General features: G+C 45.0%; 3 protein-coding genes across 3 annotated transcripts; 2 read left to right on the top strand and 1 right to left on the bottom strand.

Moving 5' to 3' along the window:
• Positions 1-15: 15 nt before the first annotated feature.
• On the bottom strand, positions 16-4718 carry LOC128304853 (RING finger protein nhl-1-like). The gene is made up of 12 exons (XM_053042093.1): positions 4582-4718; positions 4373-4515; positions 4133-4302; positions 3856-3936; positions 3253-3372; positions 1853-1940; positions 1357-1559; positions 1160-1293; positions 943-1089; positions 689-877; positions 560-632; positions 16-489 (listed from the first exon to the last, which is right to left on the bottom strand). The coding sequence occupies exons 1-12, from the start codon at positions 4716-4718 to the stop codon at positions 16-18; spliced, it is 1959 nt and encodes a 652-aa protein (XP_052898053.1).
• Positions 4719-10146: 5428 nt separating this feature from the next.
• Positions 10147-11849, top strand: LOC128304469 (uncharacterized). Its single transcript, XM_053041659.1, has 4 exons — positions 10147-10828; positions 10908-11178; positions 11263-11409; positions 11486-11849. The coding sequence occupies exons 1-4, from the start codon at positions 10216-10218 to the stop codon at positions 11847-11849; spliced, it is 1395 nt and encodes a 464-aa protein (XP_052897619.1). The 5' UTR covers positions 10147-10215.
• Positions 11850-12740: 891 nt separating this feature from the next.
• On the top strand, positions 12741-24684 carry LOC128302375 (ceramide transfer protein). The gene is made up of 8 exons (XM_053039186.1): positions 12741-13417; positions 13759-14057; positions 14134-14364; positions 14435-14495; positions 22060-22176; positions 22248-22805; positions 23230-23365; positions 23458-24684. Exons 1-8 carry the CDS (start codon positions 13184-13186, stop codon positions 23583-23585), a joined length of 1764 nt encoding a protein of 587 aa, XP_052895146.1. The 5' UTR covers positions 12741-13183; the 3' UTR covers positions 23586-24684.
• Positions 24685-25472: the final 788 nt, after the last annotated feature.

Consider the following 25472-nt stretch of genomic DNA (forward strand, 5'->3'; position numbering starts at 1 on the left):
AAATGCTTGCACGTATTAGAAGATCAGCTGCACCGCATGATTTTTATAATCGCTGATGACAATTTCCCAGTCTTTGCTAACACAGATGCCAGAAATCCAGTTAAACTTCCCTGCGGAGTCACCGCGCGATCCGAGCGCCGTAACAAACTGTCCGTTCGGGCGATAAACTAAAATTTTCGCATTGCCCCCATCACCGACGAGAATAAATCCGGCCGGATCGACACCGATCACCTCCGGATACTGGAACTGACCGTTGATCGTACCGGTCTGGCCAAACTCTAGCAACTGTTCGCCGTACTTGTTGAACAGCTTCACCCTACGATTTCCGGCGTCCAGCACTAATATGGAGTCTTTCTGCACCGCTATGTCGGTGGGATTCTTCAGGTCCACCATGCGCGAAGATATTTTCGACTGCGTTGCCTTCACGAGCTGGTCTTTGGTCAGGCGTCCGAATTGGGAGTGGGCCTTGCCGTCACTGGCACTGAGACACTGGAGGACACATTTGAGGTAATAATGCATTAGATATGTTATCGTAATGAAGATTGTTTACTTCTCTCACCTGTATTCTATCATTTCCAGTGTCACATACGAAAATGGTCTCATTCGAACAGAAAGCGATTCCCTCCGGTGATCTACAAATATAACAGAGCGTTATTACTACTCAAAAGCTACAGTACATAAAGCTTACCTCAATTGGCCAGCTTGATCACCCTTGGAGCACAATTTTCGAAGCAGTTGACCATCCTGGGAAAACACGAAGATGCAGTGTTTCCACTTGTCCGTAACAAGCAGTTCCTTCCTATCCGGATCGAACGAGATACCTTGTGGATAGCTGAGCTCCTCGTGCGATATCTTCTGCACTATGTGTCCATTGGTTCTGCAAAATATTGGTATGTTTGTGATTAGTATTGAAGTTCACTCATTTTCGCTTCAGATACACACTTATCTATTCCAAAAACGATACGACACTCGGATCCCGCGACGTACAGCAGCGGTTTCTCCAATCCCTCATGGTTCCAGGGTGCAAAGCCAACACCGGTAGGCCGCTGGCAGTGATTCCAAAGCAATCTAGGTTTGTAGACGTGAGTTCTAGTGGTTGGATGAACCCAAACCCCCTTGGTTATTTTGCGTGCATAATGCCCAATAACTGACAACCTACTTGTAGAACTGAATTACCGAAGTCTCCGACGAGTTCGGACGGAGCTGATGTTTGACCGAAGGTTTGACACTCGTACTACGCTTAACGATAGGTAGTGGTAGGGTGTCAAAAATCGACTCTACTTTAAGTTTCTCCTGTGGAAGATAAGGGTCCCAAGTTGTAATGTACTTTCTTATGCATTTGCTGTCTATCCCTACCCGATTAAAGACGACACGTTCGCGACCCCACAGTGACACTTCCTCCAGAACAATTGACAGGTCTTTGTGCAGCTTCAGGTACACCTGGACCGGATCCAACGATCCCACTATCGGGTGCCCGATCGATACCATCAGTTGGTCAATTTTTGCCCGCACCATCTCGTGCGAGCAAACCGCATCGTTTAGTATTCCTTGCGACGCATCTTGCGGACGGAGTTGAGCCGGTCCGTCATGCAGGTTGATGTCGCATTGGCGTAAACCAGTGGCACACCGGACATGACCGGACGTGACATATTTGGTGCGATATTGTTTTGCCACACGCATGGACGTGAAATGGAAATGCAACAGAAAAGAGGACACTAATAAGCTAAAGCAGAGTAGAACGTGCTGCGCATCGGTAAGGACGCGTTAACCAAACAACGAATTGCGATCGAATTCCGGTAGCTGCGTGCGGGTGGATGAGAGAATTTGCAAAAGAAAGTACAATCAATTTCACCTAATAGTTCCGTCTGTTGCTGTTGAAGGGCGAGGATTTTGTCGCGAAAACAGCCCGTTATCTCGTCATTGATCTCGGAAAAGCGACTCTGAAAATAGCAAACCAAAGGGACGATGGTCATGTATTTGCATAAATGACGGTTTGTTGTGTTGCGTTAATGAGCAGCTACTCTGAGCTGGTTCGTATGACTGCAGAATGTTTAATTTGAGGAGGTTAACTTATAGGTTATAAATTAATATTATTAGTAAATCTCTTTACCTATTAGTTTAATATTTTTTGTATGCGAAAGTGAGATCTCTGCGGTATATTGATGCAGAAAAGTATTCAAATTGGCACTACATTTAGCTTAAATATTTCACACAGAACCTTCACTCACACACGTGATTGGAAGGAAAATCAGCATGTGGAATTGTGAACCTTAGCTTAAACCTAACCTAATTTATCAGCACACACATTGCAACGCTCCAGACTGTCAAAATTTTAACATTCTACTCCATCCGGCGCACCCACTTTGCATTGATCGAACAATTTCTCCACAAACAATCGATCGGAACTTTCGGTTCGGTTGCAGCGTTTTGGTTTTGCAACTTTTCCCTATGGACAGCATGGCGCGTGTTGTCGGAGGGGCACGGAAGCAATACTTTGCATTCGCAATGAGCAATCAACGAAGCCGAAAGTGGGGCCCAGCACTTTCCGTCCATCGATACCAAAATCAAACCGCGATTAACTGTCATTTGAATGCAACGCACGTGCGCGTCGTTCAAATGGTTACCAATGGCGACCACTCCAACATGGCCGCCGTTGAAGCTCACTCATTGACCAAATATGAAGGAAAGTTAATTTCTTACATTAAATAACCATAGTCTGCCAGTGTGTGCACCTGATAGCGATGGTGCGCACTACATACACTCGTTTGTCATTATTTTGGGGTATCTGTCGTGCCACAAATCCGCCAAATAAGATCCGCCTGCGCACAAACTTTCTTCGTCCGGTAGAGGTCGTTGCTGATTAAAAAGATAGCACTCGTGTGCAATGCAAACCGGCACCGTTTTGTGCTGCTTCGATCGAATGATAAGACAAGATTTTTGTCATCCACCGTGACCTTATTTTCACTCTCGATCACACGAATGGCGTGCGGTCGATCATGTGTGCGCTTTTGTCCGTCATAGTTTCCTTATTCCCCAACCACGTTGTCCTCCTTCCGTCCACGTCCAAGTTATGCGCGGCGCAACGTTGTTTGATTGCCACCGTACTTGGCGGGGAGGTTGGAGGGAGTTGTAATTTTCGGTCTTGGGATCCTCGGAAGTATTAGACCTCGGGAATTGTTGTTCGCTTTGATTACCCGCCCAGGGCTAGCGTAGGGCGTGGACCGGCTTGATTTTGGCGTTAATTTTACTTACCTTATATTCGATCATTTTATGATCCAATTTTTCGATGGCCGACTTTAGCTGACCGTCCAGCAGTCCGAGTTGGCGCGACAGCTCGTCCACGTGAGCGAGCCAACAGATTGCGCACAGCATCTGCAAACGAAAACGAGAATGGCGTGCGTTTATTTTTGGCCATGTGTGCTAATGATGCCTGTTCTCAATTTCGTTATCAATTTTTTTTTTTGTTATCTTGTCCGCACGCAAGAACTTGTTTTGGTTTTGGAATTTTGTTTTGCTTGAAAGTCTGCAAACCAATTTTGGAATGGTTTTCAGGACAATAAGAAATCGGCGATTAAATTGCGTGCGGGATTTTCTTTAATTTCCTTTTCAATCAAGTTAATTTTGTTTATAATTAGTTCCATGTTCAGTTAATTGTGTAGAAAGTTAAACTGAAGTTTGAAAAAATATTTAAATATTAAAAAAAAATACAAATATTTAAAAAAGGCGTTCTGACAGCAGATTCAAAGGAGTGGCAAATGATATTCCAACAAACTCTTTCATGAAATACCAAATACAACTATGAAGTATGAAACATAAAAGGACATACATATCAATTAGTCATTGCCTACTTCTTACCGACATGCAGTGATCACATTTGTGCAGCGACGTCTCGGACACAGTTTGACACTTGGAGCACTGTAGCGTTGGGGCCAGACTCTGTAAATACAATTAAAAAGAATCAAGAACACAACTGCATACCATCAGCCAGTATTCTGGGGCCAAATTGGTTTGCAAGCATGATAACGGAAGAATGTTTTCCCATCTTCCCCCCTCTCTAAAAACCATGATAAGTGACCAATTAATTGATGGTCAACATAATGGCTCTGATAAGAGGAGTGTGACGTGTGCGTACATTTTCCAACTGATAGCTTCCCAGAGGGGTGCGAATAAGCGATGAGGGACGAGTAGGCGCGGGATTCATCATCAGCAGCATGTTGTCGATGTGCAGGTTCGAGGGAAGGACGGTTAGATCCGGATCCTTGAGAAGCTGCTTAGTACCGCAGGTAATGCATCCGATGTAGGCTGTGGAGATGCGATAAAGTACGGTGAGCGTAACATTATCACGGTTGGACGAAGCATGAACAATGCTTACTCTTGTCCGCCTGCTTGTGGATGCTCTCTTCCAAACATTCCAGACAGAATGTATGCTGACAGTTCAACATCTTCGGCATGTTTAGACGTAGCTCACAAAGCCCACAGATCAGCAGTTGTTCGATGGTCTTAGACATGTGTTCACTGTGGTAACGATGTGGGATTAACGATTAAGAGCTCCTCCCGAATAAAAATCACCATTGCACTCACCGCTTGTGACTGGAATCGAAAGAGTTCCTGTACGAAGATCCTTCCGTATTTCGACTCCGATTCGGAACCGCCATTGGAGGGCTTCTGGCGGTGTCATCGTACGAAATAAGTCGACTGCTGCGTATCGACCGGCTCATGCTGTGTTCCATTAACTGTGCTCTTCACCGTGGCCACTTTGTAACAGTCAAAACATTCACCTTAGCTCACTGCCCAAATGATACTGAGACACATCGGACGAGGAACTTCAACCAAAGAGGAATGTCGCCCATTGATTGGCGATCTGATACAGAATGTTATCTGGTGAACATTTGCTGTTTTTCGATACGTCTTCAGTAGATATCGTGGTGTGTCTCCGATTGCTGGCACACGGCTGTAGTTGGACTATTTTTATTTGTTTCTATTTCATGGTTTATATTTTTCTATTTGTATAGTTAGCAAAATGCATCAATCAATGAAAATAAAAACAGTTTGACGTGTTTTAGTTTAATGTGATGAAATATTTCGGCCTTGTTTCACTTATCAACCAACCCACAAAGTGAAGCCCTAGCAAACGTTGCCAGTAGCGGAAGGATTCTTGATTCGCTCACTTCGGCTCGGCATCATTCTCATTGCATCGTCGAAGATGCGCCACCATCTCGTCCGGGTGCCAGGTGTCGCTGGCAACGTATGCACAAGAGAGTGATATGCAGCTGAAGGGGAACACCATTCAGTACTCCTAACCGGTCCACAACACCGCTGCTAGTCCACGCTCGTTGCTTCGGGTTCATTTCGTACGATCATCGATCCTTCTTCGGTCGCGCTGCCCATTTCTCCAACCAGGACCGATTCGCACAGTGCCCTGGGCGCGTACCAACCAGGCAGGGCGAACGGTGCGAACCTCACGGGAGCCACGTTAAACTCTTTTTTCCCGCCGTCACGCGCTTTAGTCGAGCTCGGAGCGCATAGCGAAGCGGTACGCAAGTACGCGGTTACTTGCGGCACAGTTTGTGGTTTGTGGTGCGTTTGTATTATTTCCCTGTTTGCCTTCGATCTTTTGGGTATGATTGTGCCTTCCGTTTGCGTGATACCGCGGTTTTTGTGCTACCGGAATCGTACCAACGTTTCGCTCGATTGATTTGTTAACCGTCCTGCAGGGTCTTATCGGTGTGTGGGAGAAGGAAAGAGATCGAACAGAGGCAGCCAGCCATTGGCATGTAATGGATGGAGCCCAATTTTGTGCGATGAAGCTCGGCGTGTGAAAACGATCGCGGATAATTGAATGTTTGCCCGGGAGACGACGTACGATGGTGTAGAACCACGACACGGTGTGACACAATTTGACTTGAACCACGATTTGCAACAAACCCAATGCGCCAGTGCACTCGGATGGTGCTGACGGGCTGAGTGAGAAGTTCTGGCGGTTGTATCAGTTTCACAAGGTGACCCAGTTAAGCAAAGACCTACGACAAAGTGTTCGACGTGTGTGCCCGTGATATCGTAATTTCCGTCCGGTTAAAAGTGTGTTTGACCCGATCCAGCAAGTAAAACAAGTCGGCCAACGCATAAAAAAGGCATCTTCTGATAACGGCCGACACATCCTCGAGCAAGAAAGTGTAAGTGTGCTCTTGCCCACGATGATCATCTTCAGCCGAAGTACGCGGGGAAATTCCGTGGATAGTATGAAAGCTTGGAAGAAGGAATCTTCCCACTCTTGTACCGTGTTGCACTATCCGGATAAAGATGTATTGCAACTTAAATGGTGCCTTGTCCATAAGCTCCACCATAGACATCCGGAATCCAATCGGGGGATTTTCCCTATTTTAGACGACTTATTTCCAATCCCACATCCAGTTCCTGGTCTGATCCACACAGTTTTCCAACGCGCGTCACTATCGGGGTGAAAAATTACAAGCAGCATAACACGAATAAATGGTATGTGTATGTGTGTGTGTGTCTGTGTACAGTTTTCCTATCACACACTTTGTCCGGTATCTGGAGTATCTAGTCCTACCGACATATCTTTGGATCTGGTGCAACGAGAGTGAAACCGATGTCGGCCATCATCATCTGCAGAGTGTCGCTTTCGTTCGCTCGATTGTGATCACGGTGAAAATGGCAAGTTGACTCGAGCCAGAATCAAACACATACACACACACACAAACACATACATATCGTTAGGTCATAACGTTGACGATTGATGTTTGTGTTGGATTGTTTCATTGGAGGTTTCCTTGCCTGTGCAGCGTTGAAGTCTTTTGTTGACTGAAATGCGTTTTGTTTGTCGTTTTTGTTTTCAAACGCGTTCTATTGCGGTGTTGTTTTCAATTTATTCTTATTGCTTGTTTGTTTATTTCATTTCGTTGCTTTTAATGCACATTTTTAACATGCATTTTCAATTCTCAGACTAAATTACATTACGAAAATGAAAAGAAAACTAATTTGATATAAAATACGAAAAAATGTTTAGAGAAAAAGAGGAAAAGAAAGGAGAGGAAAGGAGAGGAGAGCAAAAGAAAATATTAAATATTAAATTTAAAAAATCCTTGAAGTAATTTAACATTCTTTTAATTTATGTTTCAAAAGGCTTCACCAATAGGGAAACAAATCGACCGTTAAACCGTTCTTCGCCTAAAGAGGGAAATTAAGCTCTTTTTTCGGAATGCAATAAATCAACCTTCAACAAGACGGCATCAAACGGGGGATGTACGTAAAGTGGGTTTTCTCTCTGCCTTACAAGTGCAAGTGCAATGAGGCTGGGGTATGAAACACAGCAACAACAAAAAAAAACAAAAAGAAAAAAAAGACACAGACGCCGATGGTCCGCTGGTTGGAAAACTCGTTTCCGTCCCAATCCGTGCATGCACACGCAACGCTTGCGCTTCACCGTTGTGCGTCCTGCCAGGGTTCCATGCTGCCAGTGGTCACTACCGGTAACTAGCAGCACTTGCGTATCGTGTCTCTCGTGTCGTGTCTCCACGGCACACACCGCATCTCTTCCGGCTTCCGGCGCTAGGCTGTGCCGGTGTTTGGCTCGTTAGTCACTTTCCTTCGAAGCGGTTCGTGCGGGTACACTGGGCTGGGTGGAAACCTTGACCCAACTTTAGCCGACAGTTGATCCAGTGACTCCGGGAGGTGGCGTTGCACACACGCACACAAACATGCTTAAGACACCGTCGAGGTTGGTCATGAGCCGCACGACTTTAGTTCGGGATGCACCCAAACGTCATTCGGCGGACGTTTGAGACGAATGCGTGAAAGTGATTCCTCCCCCTCCCCGAATGGGGCATGTCGAATTGCATTCCGGACATTATGCGTGTGCCAAATGGGGGCCGGCAGGTCATTGCGCTCGATTCGGTGCTAATGTTTGCCTCATTAGCGTGTGTGCATAGGTTAAGATGGGGGGTTTGTCCTCCATATGGCACCGTCTCGGTTGATGCTGTGGCGTCGCTAGATTAACACTGCATTGGGTGTAATCAATTAAATGTGCAGTTGCACCGTTGCACCGCTGCGGTAGAATTGCACCTTCGTCGAGTTATTTACGATGATTGGAGGTAAAGTGAAAACTGTTCGCACACTTTCAGCTGATTAGATCATTAGATCATGTTTTATAGTTTATTTACCATTACTACGGAATATTTGATTACTGTTCATTAGACACACGAACTTTGCGGTCCTACACACCATTTGTATACATTGTGTTCCTTCCAATTGTGATTTCTTCTCGATTGAGATGCTCTCCAGTGCACTTACTGACACAAATAAGAGGGAATTTCAAGAGTCTCAAAAATAAATCCCAAAATCTCTCGAAACATTATTCTTTTTCCTGTCCGGTTTCCGCCATTCTCAGGTGCATCATGATGTGCAACGCTCGCAATTTATCGTCTCATTTCATGCTCAATCGGATTAAATTGATATCGCGCCGGGAAACACAATGCATCCAATGACGATGGTTGGTTTCTCTTTTTTTGTTGTTGTTTCATCCCTCATTTAACCTCTCTGCCCTGATCTTACCTGATCTGGCCCGCAATGGACATCGGGATGGTACGGTTAAAGATGAATTCCTCTCTCTATATGGATGCCAGCGTCTTGTATGCTCCAGCGCATCCGGCGATGAGAACACTGAAGTAGCGTGCGTACAGTGATAAATGCACCTGTGAAATAAGAAGCTCATCGCGAAATTGTCCATAGGCGCAGACGAAGCCAATTTATTGCACGACAATAATGCAACTGCATGCTCAATTTGGGAGGCGAAAGTTCATAAAAATTATTATCTTCCGGGCAGCACAATTTGCGTTTTATGACCGGTAAGCAAAATAAACTCAGAGTCGCGGCAATGTGGTGTCAAGTTCAAGGTCGATAAATGCTTGAGAGAAAAGCTCCAGTTTTGGTGTGCGTCACGATCCAGTATCCAGTTCTTTGAACTCCACATCTGCTGCTTTTAAAGCCCCCGGGTAAGGTGAAATTGTTGACCAAAAATAAAGAGGTCATCCAAGGAGTTATTGAGAGCCGCCTCCTCGTCGTCTGTACGTTAACGCTGGCCGCTGCCCGTCATAGTGGTATTCGTCCTAAATTTCGAATTTCACCTCCAAGGGTCACGCTGTAAAGTGTGTCACTGGCAGGATGTGCGAAACAAGCGTGCAGGCAAGATAATTCTTCCACTGATCCAGAAGTTTGCGCTTAACTGGTTGTGGTGTGGAAGGATTGTTTTTTTGTGAGGGGATCCACCAAAAAGTAAGTAAAGAAAGCGGCACAGTGTAAAGATGACCCGGAAAACGAAAGTGCCTCCGATGGTTGGTGTCATAGATCATACACGGAGGCAAAGATGAGGCGCTGGATGCTGAAAGGGAAAATGGAAGTACCGGACGATGAAAGCGTCTGCTCGTCCTGGACGTTTAGGTGCGCGTTCCAATCCCATACAGTACCGACAGTAAACGGGTGAACAAAAAAGAAACTTTCGTCTTCACTGCATCCAACCCGGATTGGATTGGTGGACAAGAACAAGAAGGCGGCACGGTGTCGTATCGTCTTCTTCTTCGCCCGATCAAGCTTTGTCACACGTGCAGGCCTGGGAATGTAGGTTCTGGCCGACCGTGCCGCGTATCGTTTAGGAATCGTGACTGGAAAACTGGTTTTTCCGGACATATTCCACCGGTACGTTTCGTTGTCCATAGCCGGACCCGTTCCTTTGGTGGCTGGCCTACCGGGCACGGTTGGAGTTTTCAACAGCATCTCTATGTCGGAAGCACACGCGAGCTGCCAATAGACGATCATATTGGTTCCGTGTTTCCGCGAAAATCTGGTAGCAAACACAAAACGGTGGAAGGTGTCGGACGGGACAGACGTGCCAATAGCTCCGCACGGTATGATCAATGAGCTGGGCTCGCTTCGGGGGCGGACAGTTTGTGCATTAGACGATAATTGAGCACACAATTTATGGTTTTATGTTACGTGTAAAAGTGAGAACAGGAAACGGAAAGTGAACCAGATCTGTTCTGATGTAAGAAGATGAATTAGCTGCAAGAGGTTGCTAGTTACGTTACTTTATTATACCGGTCTTACTAATATTCCTTTATGGGACTTCTTTTTCTGGCCTCGGTAGTTGTTGGTGCTCGCTAGGAATAGCCTCATTCGCCTCTACCAAGCGCTCTCGAAACGATGGAGATCCGGTGGGTGTACAACATAAAGCTGATGCTGCTTCTAATTCTCATCACCATACCTGTCATCCGAGCATCAGCGAAAGAACAAAAGCAGCACGAAGCGTTGGAAAACCCACCCAGAGCATCGCCCAGCAAATGGGACCCTTCTGTCGGGGTAGAAAGCGACACGCATCCCGATTCCGGTCACTTTCGATTGGTAGACGACGAGCTAATTGCTGCGCGTGCCGGTGCAGAGTCGTCGCCTTCGTCCACGCACAACACACCCAAGAAGCGCCTGCTGGGTAAGGAAAGCAAAAAGTACCGGAAAAAGTACGTGTCCGAAGATGATTATCGAAAATCGATGCCACACGCCGACCAGCAGTCGGCGACCACCGCCGGCACTGCCCCGTCCAGCTTCGCCGGTGATACCGTGCAAAGGCAAACGAGTGGAACGGCCAAATCCAGCGAACCGCACAGCAGAAAGAAGCGCCTGATCTGGGTTACGGACGATGGTCGGTTAGCGTTGCCACCCGGTACGTCACTAACGATTGCGCCGACTATCGCGCTACCGTTTGTGCGTTACCCACCGACCGGCTTTCTGTCCAACATATCGATCAGTTTGCCCATAACGAGTGAGTAGTAGCTGGTGGTCTGGCAGTCTGGTGGCAAAACGTTTTCAACCTCTTTTTGTACGCGATCTGTCCATTTCAGTTGACTTCGATAAGCTGGGCCTGACGGATAACCAGAATCCGCTCGGCGTGTTGCCGCCGCTGTTTGCTCGATCGATGGGCCAGGCAGCCGGATCAGTGCTGGCGGACTATGTGTCCGACTACATGCGGTTGCAGAGACGGAAGCGTAGCGTTCCCAGCTCTTCTAATGATCACTTCAAGATCACCACCAACCGGTTAGACGACGAGGATGGAGATCAGTCAATGCCACAGCTTCCGGCAGAGCATAAGCACGCGTTCCATGGTGGAGAACGGTAGGAAGAAGATTATATTTCTGAAATCATGAATAATTCCATATCTATTTGCTGTTTTGTTGATGACTTTTTGTTATCGAACAGAGCGCTCCTGTACGTGGTGGTGGAAGATTTCATTGCAAACTTCGGCCTGGATGGGAGAGCATGTATGCTGCGTGCCATATGTGAGGTCCATTCGAAATCAATCGAAAAGTTCGGCCTGATCGGAGAGATGCTGAAGCTATTCTTCACGTGAGTGTTCGAATCTCAGCTGATATTGTATATTGATTAGTAAAATAATAATATTCTTTATCATATTCAACTTCAGTGCATCGTTGTCGCCATATTCTGAGCATTTAGACGAGTACGTTACGGCGGAAAAGATTGGACGAGGTCAGGATGGACCGGGGGAATGTTTCCCCTACTACAAGGACTGCCCGCGAAGTTTGTTCCGTTCGTCAAATAACTTCCAACATATGTATCAGCAGCCGGAGCAACGACACCGAACATCTGACGGGGATCGTGATTTAGGCGACGAGGAGCACTTTGATAATGAGATACCTGGTAATTTCAGGGAGGACACAGAATACCCGGTGCGTGAACCACGTGCCGCGAGTTCGCGAAGCAGCAACACCAAAGAAAACACGATCGTGCAGCTGGAGCAGCACGATCTGGCGGAAATGGCAATGTAGTGAACTAAACAGGAGCCAACACATGCTGTGGGCCACTATATCTCGGGGGTTTGTAGTTTCTGGTGCTACAAAGTGGTAGAAGGGTATTATGGAGCAGGATGGGTCGAAAGATTGAGAGTTACTGATGTAAATCTTAGTGTAATAGAGAGCGAAGTTATGGAGTGCTCCGTTGTTTAGATAGAGTAGTAATTTATTCCTATTTGTTAGTCCCAAGCGGTGCTGCATGTGCACGTTGTTGATTTGTATGATTTGTTTGTCACAGAGTGGCCAAATGTGAGCGGTGTTACGTGAAGGAGATAACGTTGTTTTTATTATTTATTGTAACGTCTTGCAGCAACAGGTGCCCATAATTTTGATTTAGTCGCTAACAGACAGGAAACGACGAAAAGAAATAAAATGAACCGAGTCGTGTACATATGAGCAACATGTGCATTGCTGTATTGAATAAAACAATTTACCTCTGGGGAGCGAATCACAGGATCGTCAGCAGAAGACTTTTGTCTGGGAGATCTTACACACGCTTTTTTGATATCACCATGTTAAAAGGGCCTTAAATAAGCTCTTAACGAGCGTTTGAGAAACACATTGATATAAATCATTTAGATGATTTTTAAATTTCTTGGTGCGATTCCCATCATACAAAATGAGAAATGTTGAAGCGAATAAAGATTTTTAGGGAAATTAATAGACTTAATAAGATTAAATAATGAAATATGTCCACCGTAATTCAGCACAGTCCGGTCAAACAACTTCGAAAGCCATACCTTCGTCAAATGTTTGACACTGTTGACGTTTTCGTTCAGTTTTCCGTTTGTGACAGCGGCTTCGTTAAAAGCAAGGTGGAAACTTCTAAACAATAATAATACCGCAGAATCTAATCTTCACGCAAATTATTCGTAGGCAAATACTGTCCGGATGTGTTTGTCAGCGCGCCAGAGCGTTTGAAAGTGTGCCTGTATTATAGCAAGGTTTATTTTTGATGCAGTCCTTAAGCGTTGTAACCGCTTCATACTGTGAACGAAATTGATTCTTCAAAAGTGGTTTTGTTTTGTTTCTGCAATCTGCACTACCGGGGCATAACGAAGCTAACGACAGCATAGAAGGAAGGTGAAGTGGCATACTGATAGCAGCGTTGCCGTACACAAAACACGAGAGAGAGAAAGTTGTGGAAAGCTAGTGTTTTGGCTGTTATTTTTTGGGAAAGTCTTGACCAACGGAGCGAAGTGTGCGGTACGCAGTGTGGTAAAAACTCGTGAAAAACTCAAGACCGCTAACCGGAGCGTACCGGAGCAGCAAAAGCAGACAGGGCAGACGCAACTTGACTCGCACTTGCAATGGCCGACGAGTACTATGGGCAGAACAATTCGAACAGTGATGACTCAGAGGTAGAACTGAACCTGAGCAGTCCGGAGTTGAAGGGTTATCTGAGCAAGTGGACAAATTACATACACGGTTGGCAGCCACGCTTCATTGTGCTGAAGGATGGCACATTGTCGTACTACAAAAGCGAACAGGACAGCGATTTTGGATGCCGGGGTGCGATCAGCCTACAGAAGGCAACGATCAAGGTAAGCAGAGCAATACGGGCGTTGCGATCCCTATCTTGGTGAGTCAAAGTTCAATTGGTCGTACGATCGATCTGACCCGGACCTCATCAAAACCGATAAGTGGTGTGTATCGGTCGAATGCGATAGGTGCAAGTCACCGAAAATTCTTGCCCGATTACAAAACTAGTCGAGCAGGAAAACCAGCAGGGATCGCATGTTTATCACCGATGCAATTGACTCTATTAACCCTGGTTCTTGTCCATGAGCTCTTCTGCATGGTGATGCATTCCTGGCAACGGGACGATGTGGAGCGTATGATGATTAAACAAATAGTCTCCTTCTTTAACCTTCATATTCCACAGTCTCACGAATTTGATGAATGCCGGTTCGATGTGGCGATTGGACAGAACGTGTGGTATCTGCGTGCCGAAACACAGGAAGATAAAGGCAATTGGATCGAGGTACTGCAATCGTACAAAACGGACATCCCGGAAACGATTAGCTTAAGGCGTCACGGGAGCACAATTTCGTTACAATCCAACACGCTGTCCACGGCAAGTGGTAGCAGCCTAAAGCGGGTTAGTCGAGGCCTAAGAGAAAAGCTGCACGAAATAGAAACCTTTCGCGATATTCTTTACGGACAGATCGACACACTGCAGCGGTAAGATGACACTGTCTGATGACGCGCTTGGAGCTAATTAGTTTCACATGTACATAACTCTGGTTCTATCTTGCAGGTACTTTGACGCCCTCCACGCCAAAAACGAAGACCAGCCGCCGCTCGATTTGGGTGATGGTTTGAAGCCGATAGATTTCCGCGGCGAAGCGATAACGTTCCGCGAAACGACGGCCGGTGTGATCATCACACTGCAGCACTGCCTCGATATTATCTCACAGAAAGAGGAAAGCTTCAAGAAAAAGCTCGACAAGGAACAGGAACGGCGGAGAAAGGCGGAAGAATTGTACCGGTGGGTAAAATAGAATGAAAATGGAAAAAATGGAAGAATGTTCAACGATGTTTCTATCCATTTTTTGCAGAGCTTGTAGAGATGAGCTATCGAAGAATAGAAATTCTGTAATTCCTGGACCAGACCTAGAGGTGAGTTGGGGAACTTTATTACTAACGTGGGCGTACATTAATCATCGAATTGCGACTTGGCGAACACAAAAACGTGCACGTTTTACGATAGCGTTTTGCAACGTGTTCACCAGAAGCCGCGTATGATTCAACAAATTCAAAAACGTTCAAACTGTTGCGTTGGAGCTGACTGATAAGCGGTATCGTTTGCCCGCGCCACTGAATGGCTCGATGTTTTGTTGACCCTTTATCAATAGAATTTCTTTACCTTTTTCTGTTCATTCGTTAGAAGATACGATGGGTTGGAGTGATTTGTTTCATGTTCCTGTTATGATGTTCTTTAGCTGTGTGAACAGCTTTAGCTATGCAAACTCTTAAAATCTCATAATGCGGAATGAAAAATGAGGAAATGCTTTGCACTCGAATTTCGTCCGGATAGCTTCTCAAGCCTGTTCAAACTTACACGTATTAACGTTTAATATTGAGATTTCTACTGCGTCACACGCTCATTGTTTTTTCATTTAATCCATGGCCAAGTGCACGTTAAGCACACTCTCTAGGATGACAGGGCGCATTTACGTAGTTAAATCTCGTTTCAAGATACGAAAGAGGCAAAAAATTGCCTTTCCCTAACCATTTTTAAGTTTCTAGGCAGTTGTCGATAACTAAATAAGTAACTGGCAATATCTGCCGCGTTATTGGTTAAATTTGAGCCAATACTAGATAAATCTTATCTTCAGCTTTAGTCGTTCGATCAACACCACGGTTCAAACGGTTCAGCTAGAAGTAAGAGTCTATTTTTTATGTTTATTGTTTCGGTGAGGCACGTAGATAATCTACCTTTATAACATCGCATTTCAGTTTAATCTTCCACATAAATTTACCCACACATACGTGCTTGGTGGTTGTGTTGCAGCGTGCTGCCCAGCGAATGCAATTGGGAATTTTCTCACACCTATTCCACGTGCCCTTCAGCGTCTTTGACCCTGTGCCGTGATGTGGAGTACGATCGGTGAAGATCGGACTGCCAAATGTTGTTCGCGAAGAGACAAAACGTTACTAGTCACTGCGCCTACTTAAGTATGCGTCTCGCCCGATAAGCGAAAACGGGTTCGGAGCGATAAACGCTGAGCCGCGGTGCGAACACAACTAACCCTGAGCTGTGCCGAAACCACCGTGTACGGTTAGCAAACAGTGACGGATGAGGCAAACGCAATGCAACGCTTTTTGTCACCCAAACATGTGAATTGGTTGGTATATTGGAAGGGCAATGGCACGCGTCGGGAGCATCGGAAATGATGCATTGCGCGCTGGTCGATGGGGCTCTGTTCGACGACCTGCGCTTCGCTAACGGAAACCTGTTTCCAGATTATAGGTCATGGTTCCCGGTGATTTTTTTTGGGCAACCAAAACGGGTTGATTGTGTGGCTTAGAGGTGTTGCCCTATATGTTGCCCTTTCTTTACACCCACCGACGGTAGTACGATGTGGTGATGTGTGGTGGAACGCATCGCATGATTTGCTCTGGGTTTGTGTTTTTGTTGTTGTGGTATTGCACTTTTAACAACCCAACAAACCTGTTTATCATCTCACTGATGGGCCGCTAGTGTCGTACGATCGTAAGGCGATCGATGACCGTCAAACTTAAAATTCACCTAACGCTCGTAGCCTCGTTTCGCTTTCGATGGTACGCGACTGGATGCATGGTCGCACGCGTAATCGGACGAATCGTATTGGATGGCTTTGTGAATGTATGTGTGCGGCAGTATTTGATGGTGAAGTGTTTATGAGTTCGGTCATCTTCCCGTGTCAGTGGCATCTGGTCCCGGTCGATCTTGTGAACTTACCGTTCCATACGCACGCTCTCGCACGTCCCGATTTTAGGTCGTTAGCAATTGGACGAGTTTTACATGCAGGCGGATAGACGCAATACGTTGATCAATTTCAGATGTTTTTAAGTGATGAAGCATTGGTTCCGTGATTGTTAAAGACGAACAGGAGGGTCCGGGGAATTGAAATTCAACGGTGCCATGAATGTGGATGCAAGTAAGTGGATCAAACGATTCAAGACGATTCAATGCTAATATTTATTATCTTCAAATAATAAAAGTAGTTTATTTTTGGGACTTAAAATGTATTGTCCAGAATATCTTGAATAGCTCAAAGTCGTATGATACGTAACAGTACTGCCTTGCACATATTCCTATCTCAGCACAGGAATACAATGTCCCTAAAAAACACTAGCTTTTTTGAAAGTGAAAGGATGTCGAAACGGGCAGAATGTAGGTCAAAGTGAGAGATGTTGAATAATTGTTCGCCGTGCTTTTTTCACAGCTCCCTTTCTCGGTTTCACAAAAAACCCGGCATTTTATTTACAATTTTAACGAATAATGCATCCCAAAAGTGGAATTTTTATCTTCACTTTTATTGCAAAGTTTTCACGCCACAAACTGTATTAACGATGAGATGGACGCCGTTTTCGCAAAAGGCTTTAGGTTCGGCCATAATGAAGCTCGAATAGGTAATCTGCGTTTTTTTGCAAAATTCCCTCGAATTCGGCACACTGACTCGCGTAACTCTAGCGGTAGCGTAGGTCAAGCTTGTGCCCTTTATTATTACATACGGCCGTGCACGAGATGGTGAACGAGACCGAGATGGATCCGGCAAATTTTCCCCATCTTCTGGGTGAACGTAGGAAAAAGCATGTTGCATGCAACCTTGAACGAGATACGTGTCCCCAAAGTTCGTTTATCTCGACGGTGGCAACCATCCAGCTGCTGGATGGGCACCCCTATTGTTTGTTTGGTCTCTTTCTGTGTGTGTTTTAATGTTTTTTTTTTCGTTGGCTATCCACTTTGCAACTCGCCGTCTGCTTTTTGGTGTGATACGCGTTTTAACATTCATTTTCTCGATCCTTCCCTTTAGCGCCCTGCGCTGGTTTGGGGGAGATTTCTGTTCGGGTTATAAACAATAGTTATGTAATTGCCTGATTGGGTATCCCACGTGACGGTGTGGAGCGATTTTTGGATGAATTCAAGATTATGGATCATGATTTAGTAATCTTACTATCGCTTTTAGTAACATTTAACTAATTGTTCTTTATTGTTACTTTATGGTGAATCGTAATATGAATTGTCATAAGAAGGTGCTTTTTTCCCTCACTTCATTACGATCTTTACAAAGAACCGATCGTACGATCAATTCAATTCAAGGACCCCTGCAGCACCGAACACTTGTGTGGAAAGTAGATCTGTTCAATCTCATAGGATCCCTAACAGTCACTGCACACTACTCCATCGCCACTTAGTAGACAAGCAGTGGACTCGTAATTACACTTGACCATTAAGTACTTCCATTTCCACCCGTTTCGAGAGGGCGATTTCAATCGTTGCAGCAATCGACTACTACTCGATTGTTCTTTTCGGTTGCAATAAACTTTATTAAAAATTGAGCGAATTGAGTTGATGGATATTTTTGTCATAAAACTCGGCAGCAACAGCAGCTCCAACTCTGCAGCGCGAATCTAATTGCTTTACAGCCCTAGCTACGTCCCGTGCGGCACAGGCTCTCTCTAAATTTGCACCGGCACACGGCCCGGAATGGATTTATTAGCTGCTGCTTACAAAGAGGGCGTCAAAATGGAACGGGGGTTGGGTATCGATTGGACACACTGCCTAGATGGCGTGTTCGTTGGTGGCAGCGTTGTAATGAAAGTGAAGCTGGTACACTGAATCGGTTGTGCAAGATGCATGCCGAATTGTTTACAATTGTGTTTACATCGGTGCCACCAACACCGGTGGTTGCACTTGGTGGGAAATGTTATTCAACTTCAGTTCTAGTTCCTCTTGGGCCGTTGTCGAATGCTTAAGAAAATATTAAACACTGAAAAGGAGGTGAGACTTTGGATGTAAAACAGGAAATTAAAAAGATGATGATGATGAAGAATCATCAAGCTTCGAACCAAGACGCAACTCCAATTTAAAACCTCCTATTATGTGCAGGGAAGTTCGTTCATCAACTACACAACAAGCTCAGTTAAAGCGAGTGTAATGAAATAAGCGTTTAATTGTGCAGTTTTGAAATTAAATTTCCTTAAATTATTTATCTAAAATATTTCACATGTTTGATGCTAATAACCGATATGTCAAAATTGCAATGTTTTTCCGCATCGCGCTTTTTCGGAGTGAATTGTTAATGATAAATCAATAATCTTCGCGCTTGGTCGGATGTAACGTGCACTGTTGTAATCGGCCGGTTGCAACACTTGAGGTCTGTGAAAACCATCGGCATTCGCGCATCCAATGCGTCTCGTCCAAGTGACGTACGACAATGGTAAACTTCCCGGACCGGACCGAACGGTGGCTAATCTCGTCCCGGTACCACCTTCCAACTTCACCGCGCGATCTCGATCGCTCCCCCTCCCCTCGCGATCGGTTGAGCGTGTTGTTTGGGCAGCGACGCAAGCACAACGTCGCCGCAGCCGAGCGCGTCAACCGTTGCGGTCGTTACGAGACCCACTGTCACTTTCGGTCGTGCCGTCGTTCGGATCAGGCTGCGCTGTTTACAGTCGAAAGCTTCTCACCGTAAATTTGCTCAAGTTCCACAGTACCCCCGGGGGTGGTCGCATTTGTTTCTGTGCGTGCCAGTTGATCGATTGTGGTCAATGTGACCGACGAAGATAACCCACCCATATGTAGTGCAGTGCAACGTTTGTCACCCAATTATTACGAGCTGTGCTTTTCGCAAACGTTTAAAGTTAGCCCAACCCTCCCCCCGGTACCTTTTCGGCGATCGAACGTGTTTGGGAAAACTTTTACCCAAAAGCGCACCGTTTTCGTAACGATTCGTAGTGAAAAGAGAGTGAAGTTGTGAAGTTCGGTGTGTGCAGTTGTGCAGTTTAGTGTTCACACTCGGCGTGGCGATCATTTGAAAAGTGTACGGATACTCGGTGGAATCTAGCAGCTAACCATGCCATCGCTGACAACGGCACGATTGTTTAAAGGGCTGCTGAGGAAGGAAATAGTAGGTGTTTCATTGAAGTGTGGTGCTGTTAACTGTGTACATATTTTTCAGTTCTTATATAAACAAAGACACGGTTGACATTTTCCCAACTGCGAATTTGGCAAGTGTTGGAGTTTGTTTTGTTAGAATGTAGCTTGGCTGAAGTAATGCCACGTGTCTGCCGGGTTGTGGAAGAATCTATTTACCACATGTCTACACGAAATATCTCAATCTAAAACTCTCCTCGCACACAAGATTAGAGTTAACCTTCCCCAGGTCAAATATTCGGTATTCATGTCACTTAACGATGATGTAACGATCGTTCGCTGGAAGTGATCACTGCCAATCAATATTAATATCTCAAATCCTAACGAAACATACCATTACCGTTTGCTGCACATTATCGTCCACTCACTTCCCCTGAACAAAGCCGTGGCTTGGCGGCGGTGTGGTCGAAGGAATCGAAAATGTCTTTACCAAAATGTAAACAATTGTTTTCGACACTACGGGCACCGATCGATTCAGTGGGTGGGTGGGTGGGGGGTTTTGCGTTAGCTCCGCATTAACCCTGGCCCAGTTGGCGTCGGCGGGGTTCCATTAAGGTTCGGGCTGATGTCTATTGGCTTTGGCCCGCCAATTTTACCGTCTGCCATTGGCACACGCCGCTGTTTCGCGCTGGTGTCCGATAACAGCGCCAGGCGGACTGTTGAAATGTAAATTTCGATCTTGGCTGTGTACGTCGAAAAAGGTGTCCGGTCGGGTGATGTTGATTACTTGATGCGATGCGTTGCGTTGTTTACTTCGAGCGTGCTTTTGTTTAGCAGTTTATCCGCTGCATGTTGATATTATTCTGGTAATAGTTACCCGTTTCGCACCGGGAGTAATATTATTCTATTGCTTTTGTATTGGCTTGATTTTAAATCGATTTACAATGTAGGTGGTTGAAAGCGTTTGGTTAAACTTCTTACTAAAACGCTTCTACAGCAATCAAACACTGTCTAAATCGGAAGCTTTTTTCATTTTTTTTAAAGACATTAAATTTTTTTCGAGAAAATGCCAATTATTCAGAAATATTATGACATGCTTTAATACAAAATTGATATCAGTAAACTTGGAAACCTAAACATAATAGTTGAGGGTAACGAAAACTAAGAACTAAAGAGTTCTGAGGACAACTATGTGTATCCAACAGTTATTAGCAATGATCTTTGAGTCTAGTTTTACTGAAAATGATACACACTGCTTTAAACCACCATTACATTGAACCAAAAAGTGTGTTTTCCCCCCAACAATCACACCATTTCGTGATTCAACAAGCATACGTAATATTATTCAAGATCACCGGGTGTTTGGTGTCCGGAAATTCGTACGATATGCAAAACTTCACCTCATGGTGCGATATAGAAAAAAGAGCAATAAAACTGTCGCGGCACAAAACCAAGTCAAGGCTAAGGTCATATCGCACGGTGTGTTTTCACCACACGGACACCATTCCTTTGCTATCGTGCCTTCGAAAGCATTGAAGCATTCGGAAGACAATCCGGAAAAGCAAACGTAACTATCACCCGGCAAAGGCCGGTGCCGTGTGTGACCGGATAGATCGCTTCGATAGTCACATGTTGGTGATCCACCGTTGACTCTAGCGGCTAACTTTTGCACTGGACTCTTTCCGTGCGCCACGACACTGGCGGCATTAGACGACAGCATAGTGCATCTTAAGCGAAGCACTACAAGGCTACTAGCAGGCGAAAGAGTTGATTAATTAGTAGCGTCAAACCTTCGGTTTACATTTTCGTGTCGAAGGTCTACGCGAAGATAATTTCGGTGATTAAGCCACTGCTGATATATTCCTTCCGAATGGAAGCTAATTGATTGACAGGGTGCTATGATGGAAGCCTTGAAGCTCAGGATTCGTTTTAAATAACTCCGGTGCCGTCTCAACGTAAAAGAAATCGTTTTTTTTAGTCGAGCGTCATCTTGTCTATGTTTGAAGTAGTTGGTACGCTCAACGCTTAATATTCCACCTATGTTCGCCACTTTGCCAATGACGAATACGCCGTCCACGACCCTGCCCATGCTTGGGCGAACGATGTCGTCACCGCATGTTTGACTGACGGTTATGAAAGCACACCGGTGATTAATGTATTAATATTTTTGCTTCGTCTCAGAACAATCGCTCGGGATGAAATAGAAATTTTGCTTTGGTTTTTAACGAATCCCAAAAAAGGAAACATTCTTTTCGCGTCTCGAACGAACCAGTGCTGCATTGTTGTGTGCTGAATGTTTAATTCGCGGTATCATTTCTTCTTGCGTACCCCGGGACTCGCTGTGCAAAGAATGGCAGATGCGTCGATATGATTAAACAATTAGATCCGACAAACGTTTGCTTTTCAGGGTGATGCATTGTGTAGACGGGTAATGAGATAATAGAGAGATGCTTGTTAGGGTACGTTCGTACAGAATTGAGGATCGGGTTGGTCTTTTCCAGTTTTCCAACTGTTCAATTAGTCAGTGTTCTACAGTCTACGATCAGCCTACGTTTACTAACAATTTGTGTCTCGATCTTATCCATTTGTCTCACTTAGGAAGGACCGCATTCAACTATCCCCGAGGATGAATTCTTCGACGCGGTCGAAACTGGGCTGGACAAGATCGAGGAAGATCGTCAACTGCGTGTGCGGCTGAAGTATCAATCGCAACAGGTAATGCACAAAAAAGGAGGTTGAGTTAGAAATAGTCGTGACAAGATTTCCCATTCCCTGATCCACCACAGTCGCAGATAAGCAACGTGAGTTCGTTGCACAGCCCGAACGCAGAAGCGGAGGATGAGATACCGCAGCTGTCGGAGGATTTCGGTACCGGTGCACAAGCGAAGAGCCACAACCTTTGGCCAGAAATTGATCGGATCTGCACCGAGCAACTGACGCAAGCGCGGCAAGGTGTCGGTGAGGATGGCAACGGTTGGCAGCTGTTTGCCGACGAGGGCGAGATGAAGATGTACCGGCGCGAGGAGGAGGTGGACGGTATGGTGATCGATCCGCTAAAATCCTGCCACGTGGTAAAGGGTGTTACTGCCCGGGAAATGTGCCATTACTTCTTCGATCCGGCGTACCGGAACGATTGGGAAACGACACTGGAGGATGTGCAGATCGTTGATAACGTTGCACCCGACACGCTCGTCTTTCTGCAGACGTACAAACGCATCTGGCCCGCCAGCCAGCGGGATGCACTGTTTTGGTCGCATATGCGCCGCATCACCGATAACGTGGACACCGGTGCGAACGATGTGTGGATCGTGTGCAATCATTCCAATCAGAACGAAGAGTATCCGGTAAGTGGTTGCTGTGGTATTGGGGGTTTGGGTTGGTAGGTTTGGGCCCGTTACATGCATTAATTGCCACGCTACATGCAAGTGTTAATGTGCGCTGTTCGTGAGTCACATTGCTCGCTTGGTGGGAGGTTTTGGTTTTTGTTATCTGGTGCGCGTATCTTGTGCACTCTTCCGTAGAGTTTTTCGATTTTATCTTTGCACATCTGTGTCGTTATATAAAAAGCCTATCATTACCGTGGGATGTGTTACAGTTTGATACAATCTGTTAGTTAAAAGTATCTGTTTTTATTTTACCTTAACGTGACATGATGGTGTGGTAATCACATATCGGTTTTAGGATATTTGGTTCGAAAATTCCTATTACCACGTTGATATCTTCCTTTTGATGACACTAACATGAGCTTATGAATGCTTTATTTTTCAGCCCGCAAACCAAGGCAAATGTGTACGAATCTATCTAACGGTGATATTAGTTTGCCAAACCTACCTGCCACCGGGCAAGGACAGCACAACGGCAACGCGAGATGATCTGACCTGCAAAATTACCTACTGTTCCACTGGTAACGAACTTAATTTCCTGATTCTAAAAACTCTCAGCTTATATTAGTAACTAATGTGTTATGGCTTTTCTTTTCCTCTCGTCTCCAAACAGTTAATCCTGGCGGCTGGGCCCCAGCGACCGTGCTGCGCGCTATCTATAAGAAAGAATATCCAAAGTTCCTTAAGCGTTTCACCGGATATGTTGTTGACCAATGTAAAGCAAAACCGATCATGTATTAGAATCTTGAGCAGGATAGGCTTGGTTGGTTTATTATGTTTATATATATTTTTTGTTAGAATTTAAGAGATCTAGATGTTGTTATATATGTATGTGTACTTATGTACACAAAAAAAACACACGCATGCATTATAATTCTTATTTCCTTCGTGCTCGTGTGCTGCGTTAAGGGTACCGGTACAGCTTTACGAGAAGTTTAAGCGGAAAGAGTAAAACTATTTAAGCAACCGCAGGGGAACAGTGCGTAACTTTTAACCCGAAATAATTTCGGATGTAATCTGTTGTAGCCAGGACGGTCTGCGCGGTTGAGCAGGGCAAACGATTGATTTCCCGCATCCGACTGGAATCTGGTCGAAACTGTCGAACATATCTTGAACGCATTGTGTGAGGGTGATAGGTGTCGTGTAGCTTGTAAAACATGACAAGATGGATTTTCCATTAGTGTGCTGTACAGGTGGAAGTTACTACTACTGCTGTGGGAATGGTTGTGAAGGGAACCGGAGCAATGGTACTGCCTGCATACACTTGTTTTCCAGAGTAACACAAAGATTCTCACAATAGCGTTCGGTTTTATTGTGCCTGCTCCACGTTTGCAGCAGAGACAGATAGGACAAAAGCAAAGAAACAATAGCAAGCAAGCAAACAAACAAACAGACGAACGATAAAAACCGTATATCGCGGAGTTTTGATACTTAGTGAAACATTTCAGCTTGAACGTTGAAATATTTCACAACTTCATCGCAGTACGTTACAAAGCGCGAAAGAGGCAGGGAAACGACCGCAAAGGGAAACCTCGCTGCCTTCGCGCTACATCAGTCCCTTCCAGTGAATTACGGGTGTGTATTTGATTTTTTTTTGTTTTGAGGAAGGAAAAGGAGACTTTTCGGAAGATCTGGTTCACAGTGGAGCGTACATAAGTGGCGTGTTATTAGCGTTAACGTTTGAGCTATCGGTGCAACCTTTCTATTTCTTCTAATACATCTTTTCTTTTCCCCTTCCTGTTACTGACCGTTAGAAGTGAAGAAGCAAACCTGTGAGCATTGTTAGATAATGTGCAATGGAAAAGAAAAATATATATTGAAAAATTTAACTAACACATGATACAGTCACGGTTCCATTTTCCGGTAGGGAAAGAAAACACATTAAAACGTTCTTCTTATTCATCATGTCATTTAAATCGTGCTTTATTTGATCATTTTCCTCTGCAGACTGATATTCGTTCTATTGTTTCTTTGTAGTTTCGTTTTACGTTCCGACATGCATCCATTTAAAATCGATTCCTTAAATTGTTTCCCTCCGCTCTGCGCTCAAAATGCCACGAAGTTTAGCTTTCGTTTGTTCGGTTGTGGTGTATTTTCGATTCGTTCAATAGTTTCGACTGCGATCGTTTTTTTCTATGCGTTTAATTTACATAATGATTTGTTTAATCATTGCAAAAGATGTACATGAAAGATGTTTCTTTTCTTTTTCGTTTGCCCATTTCAAATAACATAGCATGGTTCGTAGATGTATTGTGATGATCGCAAGCAGTTCCGCCGGAAGGGGCTAATGGTACGTTGTCATTTGGCTATATGATGATGTGTCATGTAAATGACAGGGGAAAAACCAATGGCATTCTTTTAATATGTTCGTTTTTTTAGTGTTTTTTTTTTCTTTTGGTTAGTTTGCAATATTGTAGTTCGGTGTAGAAGAGTCTCTCGCTGAGGTTGGCAATCTGTTTATTGTTATGTTTGCGTTTTCTGTGTTGCGTAATGTTAATGGAACCAAATCCTTCCAAAGAGCTAATCGCAGACTTGAAAGTCGATCTCATAGTGCCCTTTGCTGTTCCTGCTTCGAGCGTTCCCCAGCGTTTTATGTTTCGTTTCTCACCTTTCGTTCTATAAATATAT

Source organism: Anopheles moucheti, chromosome 3 (assembly GCF_943734755.1).
Source record: "Anopheles moucheti chromosome 3, idAnoMoucSN_F20_07, whole genome shotgun sequence".
Taxonomy (NCBI): Eukaryota; Metazoa; Arthropoda; class Insecta; order Diptera; family Culicidae; genus Anopheles; species Anopheles moucheti.

What these genes read in the sequence shown, in the direction of transcription:
- LOC128302375 (XM_053039186.1), top strand. Translation starts at nt 13,184, where the DNA reads ATGGCCGACGAGTACTATGGGCAGAACAATTCGAACAGTGATGACTCA. An exon ending in CAGATCGACACACTGCAGCG is followed by an intron (nt 14,058 to 14,133) that starts GTAAGATGACAC and finishes TCTATCTTGCAG; the next exon opens with GTACTTTGACGCCCTCCACG. An exon ending in AAGGCGGAAGAATTGTACCG is followed by an intron (nt 14,365 to 14,434) that starts GTGGGTAAAATA and finishes CATTTTTTGCAG; the next exon opens with AGCTTGTAGAGATGAGCTAT.
- LOC128304469 (XM_053041659.1), top strand. Translation starts at nt 10,216, where the DNA reads ATGGAGATCCGGTGGGTGTACAACATAAAGCTGATGCTGCTTCTAATT. An exon ending in GATCAGTTTGCCCATAACGA is followed by an intron (nt 10,829 to 10,907) that starts GTGAGTAGTAGC and finishes TGTCCATTTCAG; the next exon opens with TTGACTTCGATAAGCTGGGC. An exon ending in GCGTTCCATGGTGGAGAACG is followed by an intron (nt 11,179 to 11,262) that starts GTAGGAAGAAGA and finishes GTTATCGAACAG; the next exon opens with AGCGCTCCTGTACGTGGTGG.
- LOC128304853 (XM_053042093.1), bottom strand. Translation starts at nt 4,718, where the DNA reads ATGAGCCGGTCGATACGCAGCAGTCGACTTATTTCGTACGATGACACC. An exon ending in CCACAAGCAGGCGGACAAGA is followed by an intron (nt 4,303 to 4,372) that starts GTAAGCATTGTT and finishes GCATCTCCACAG; the next exon opens with CCTACATCGGATGCATTACC. An exon ending in GCAACAGACGGAACTATTAG is followed by an intron (nt 1,560 to 1,852) that starts GTGAAATTGATT and finishes TCCGTCCGCAAG; the next exon opens with ATGCGTCGCAAGGAATACTA.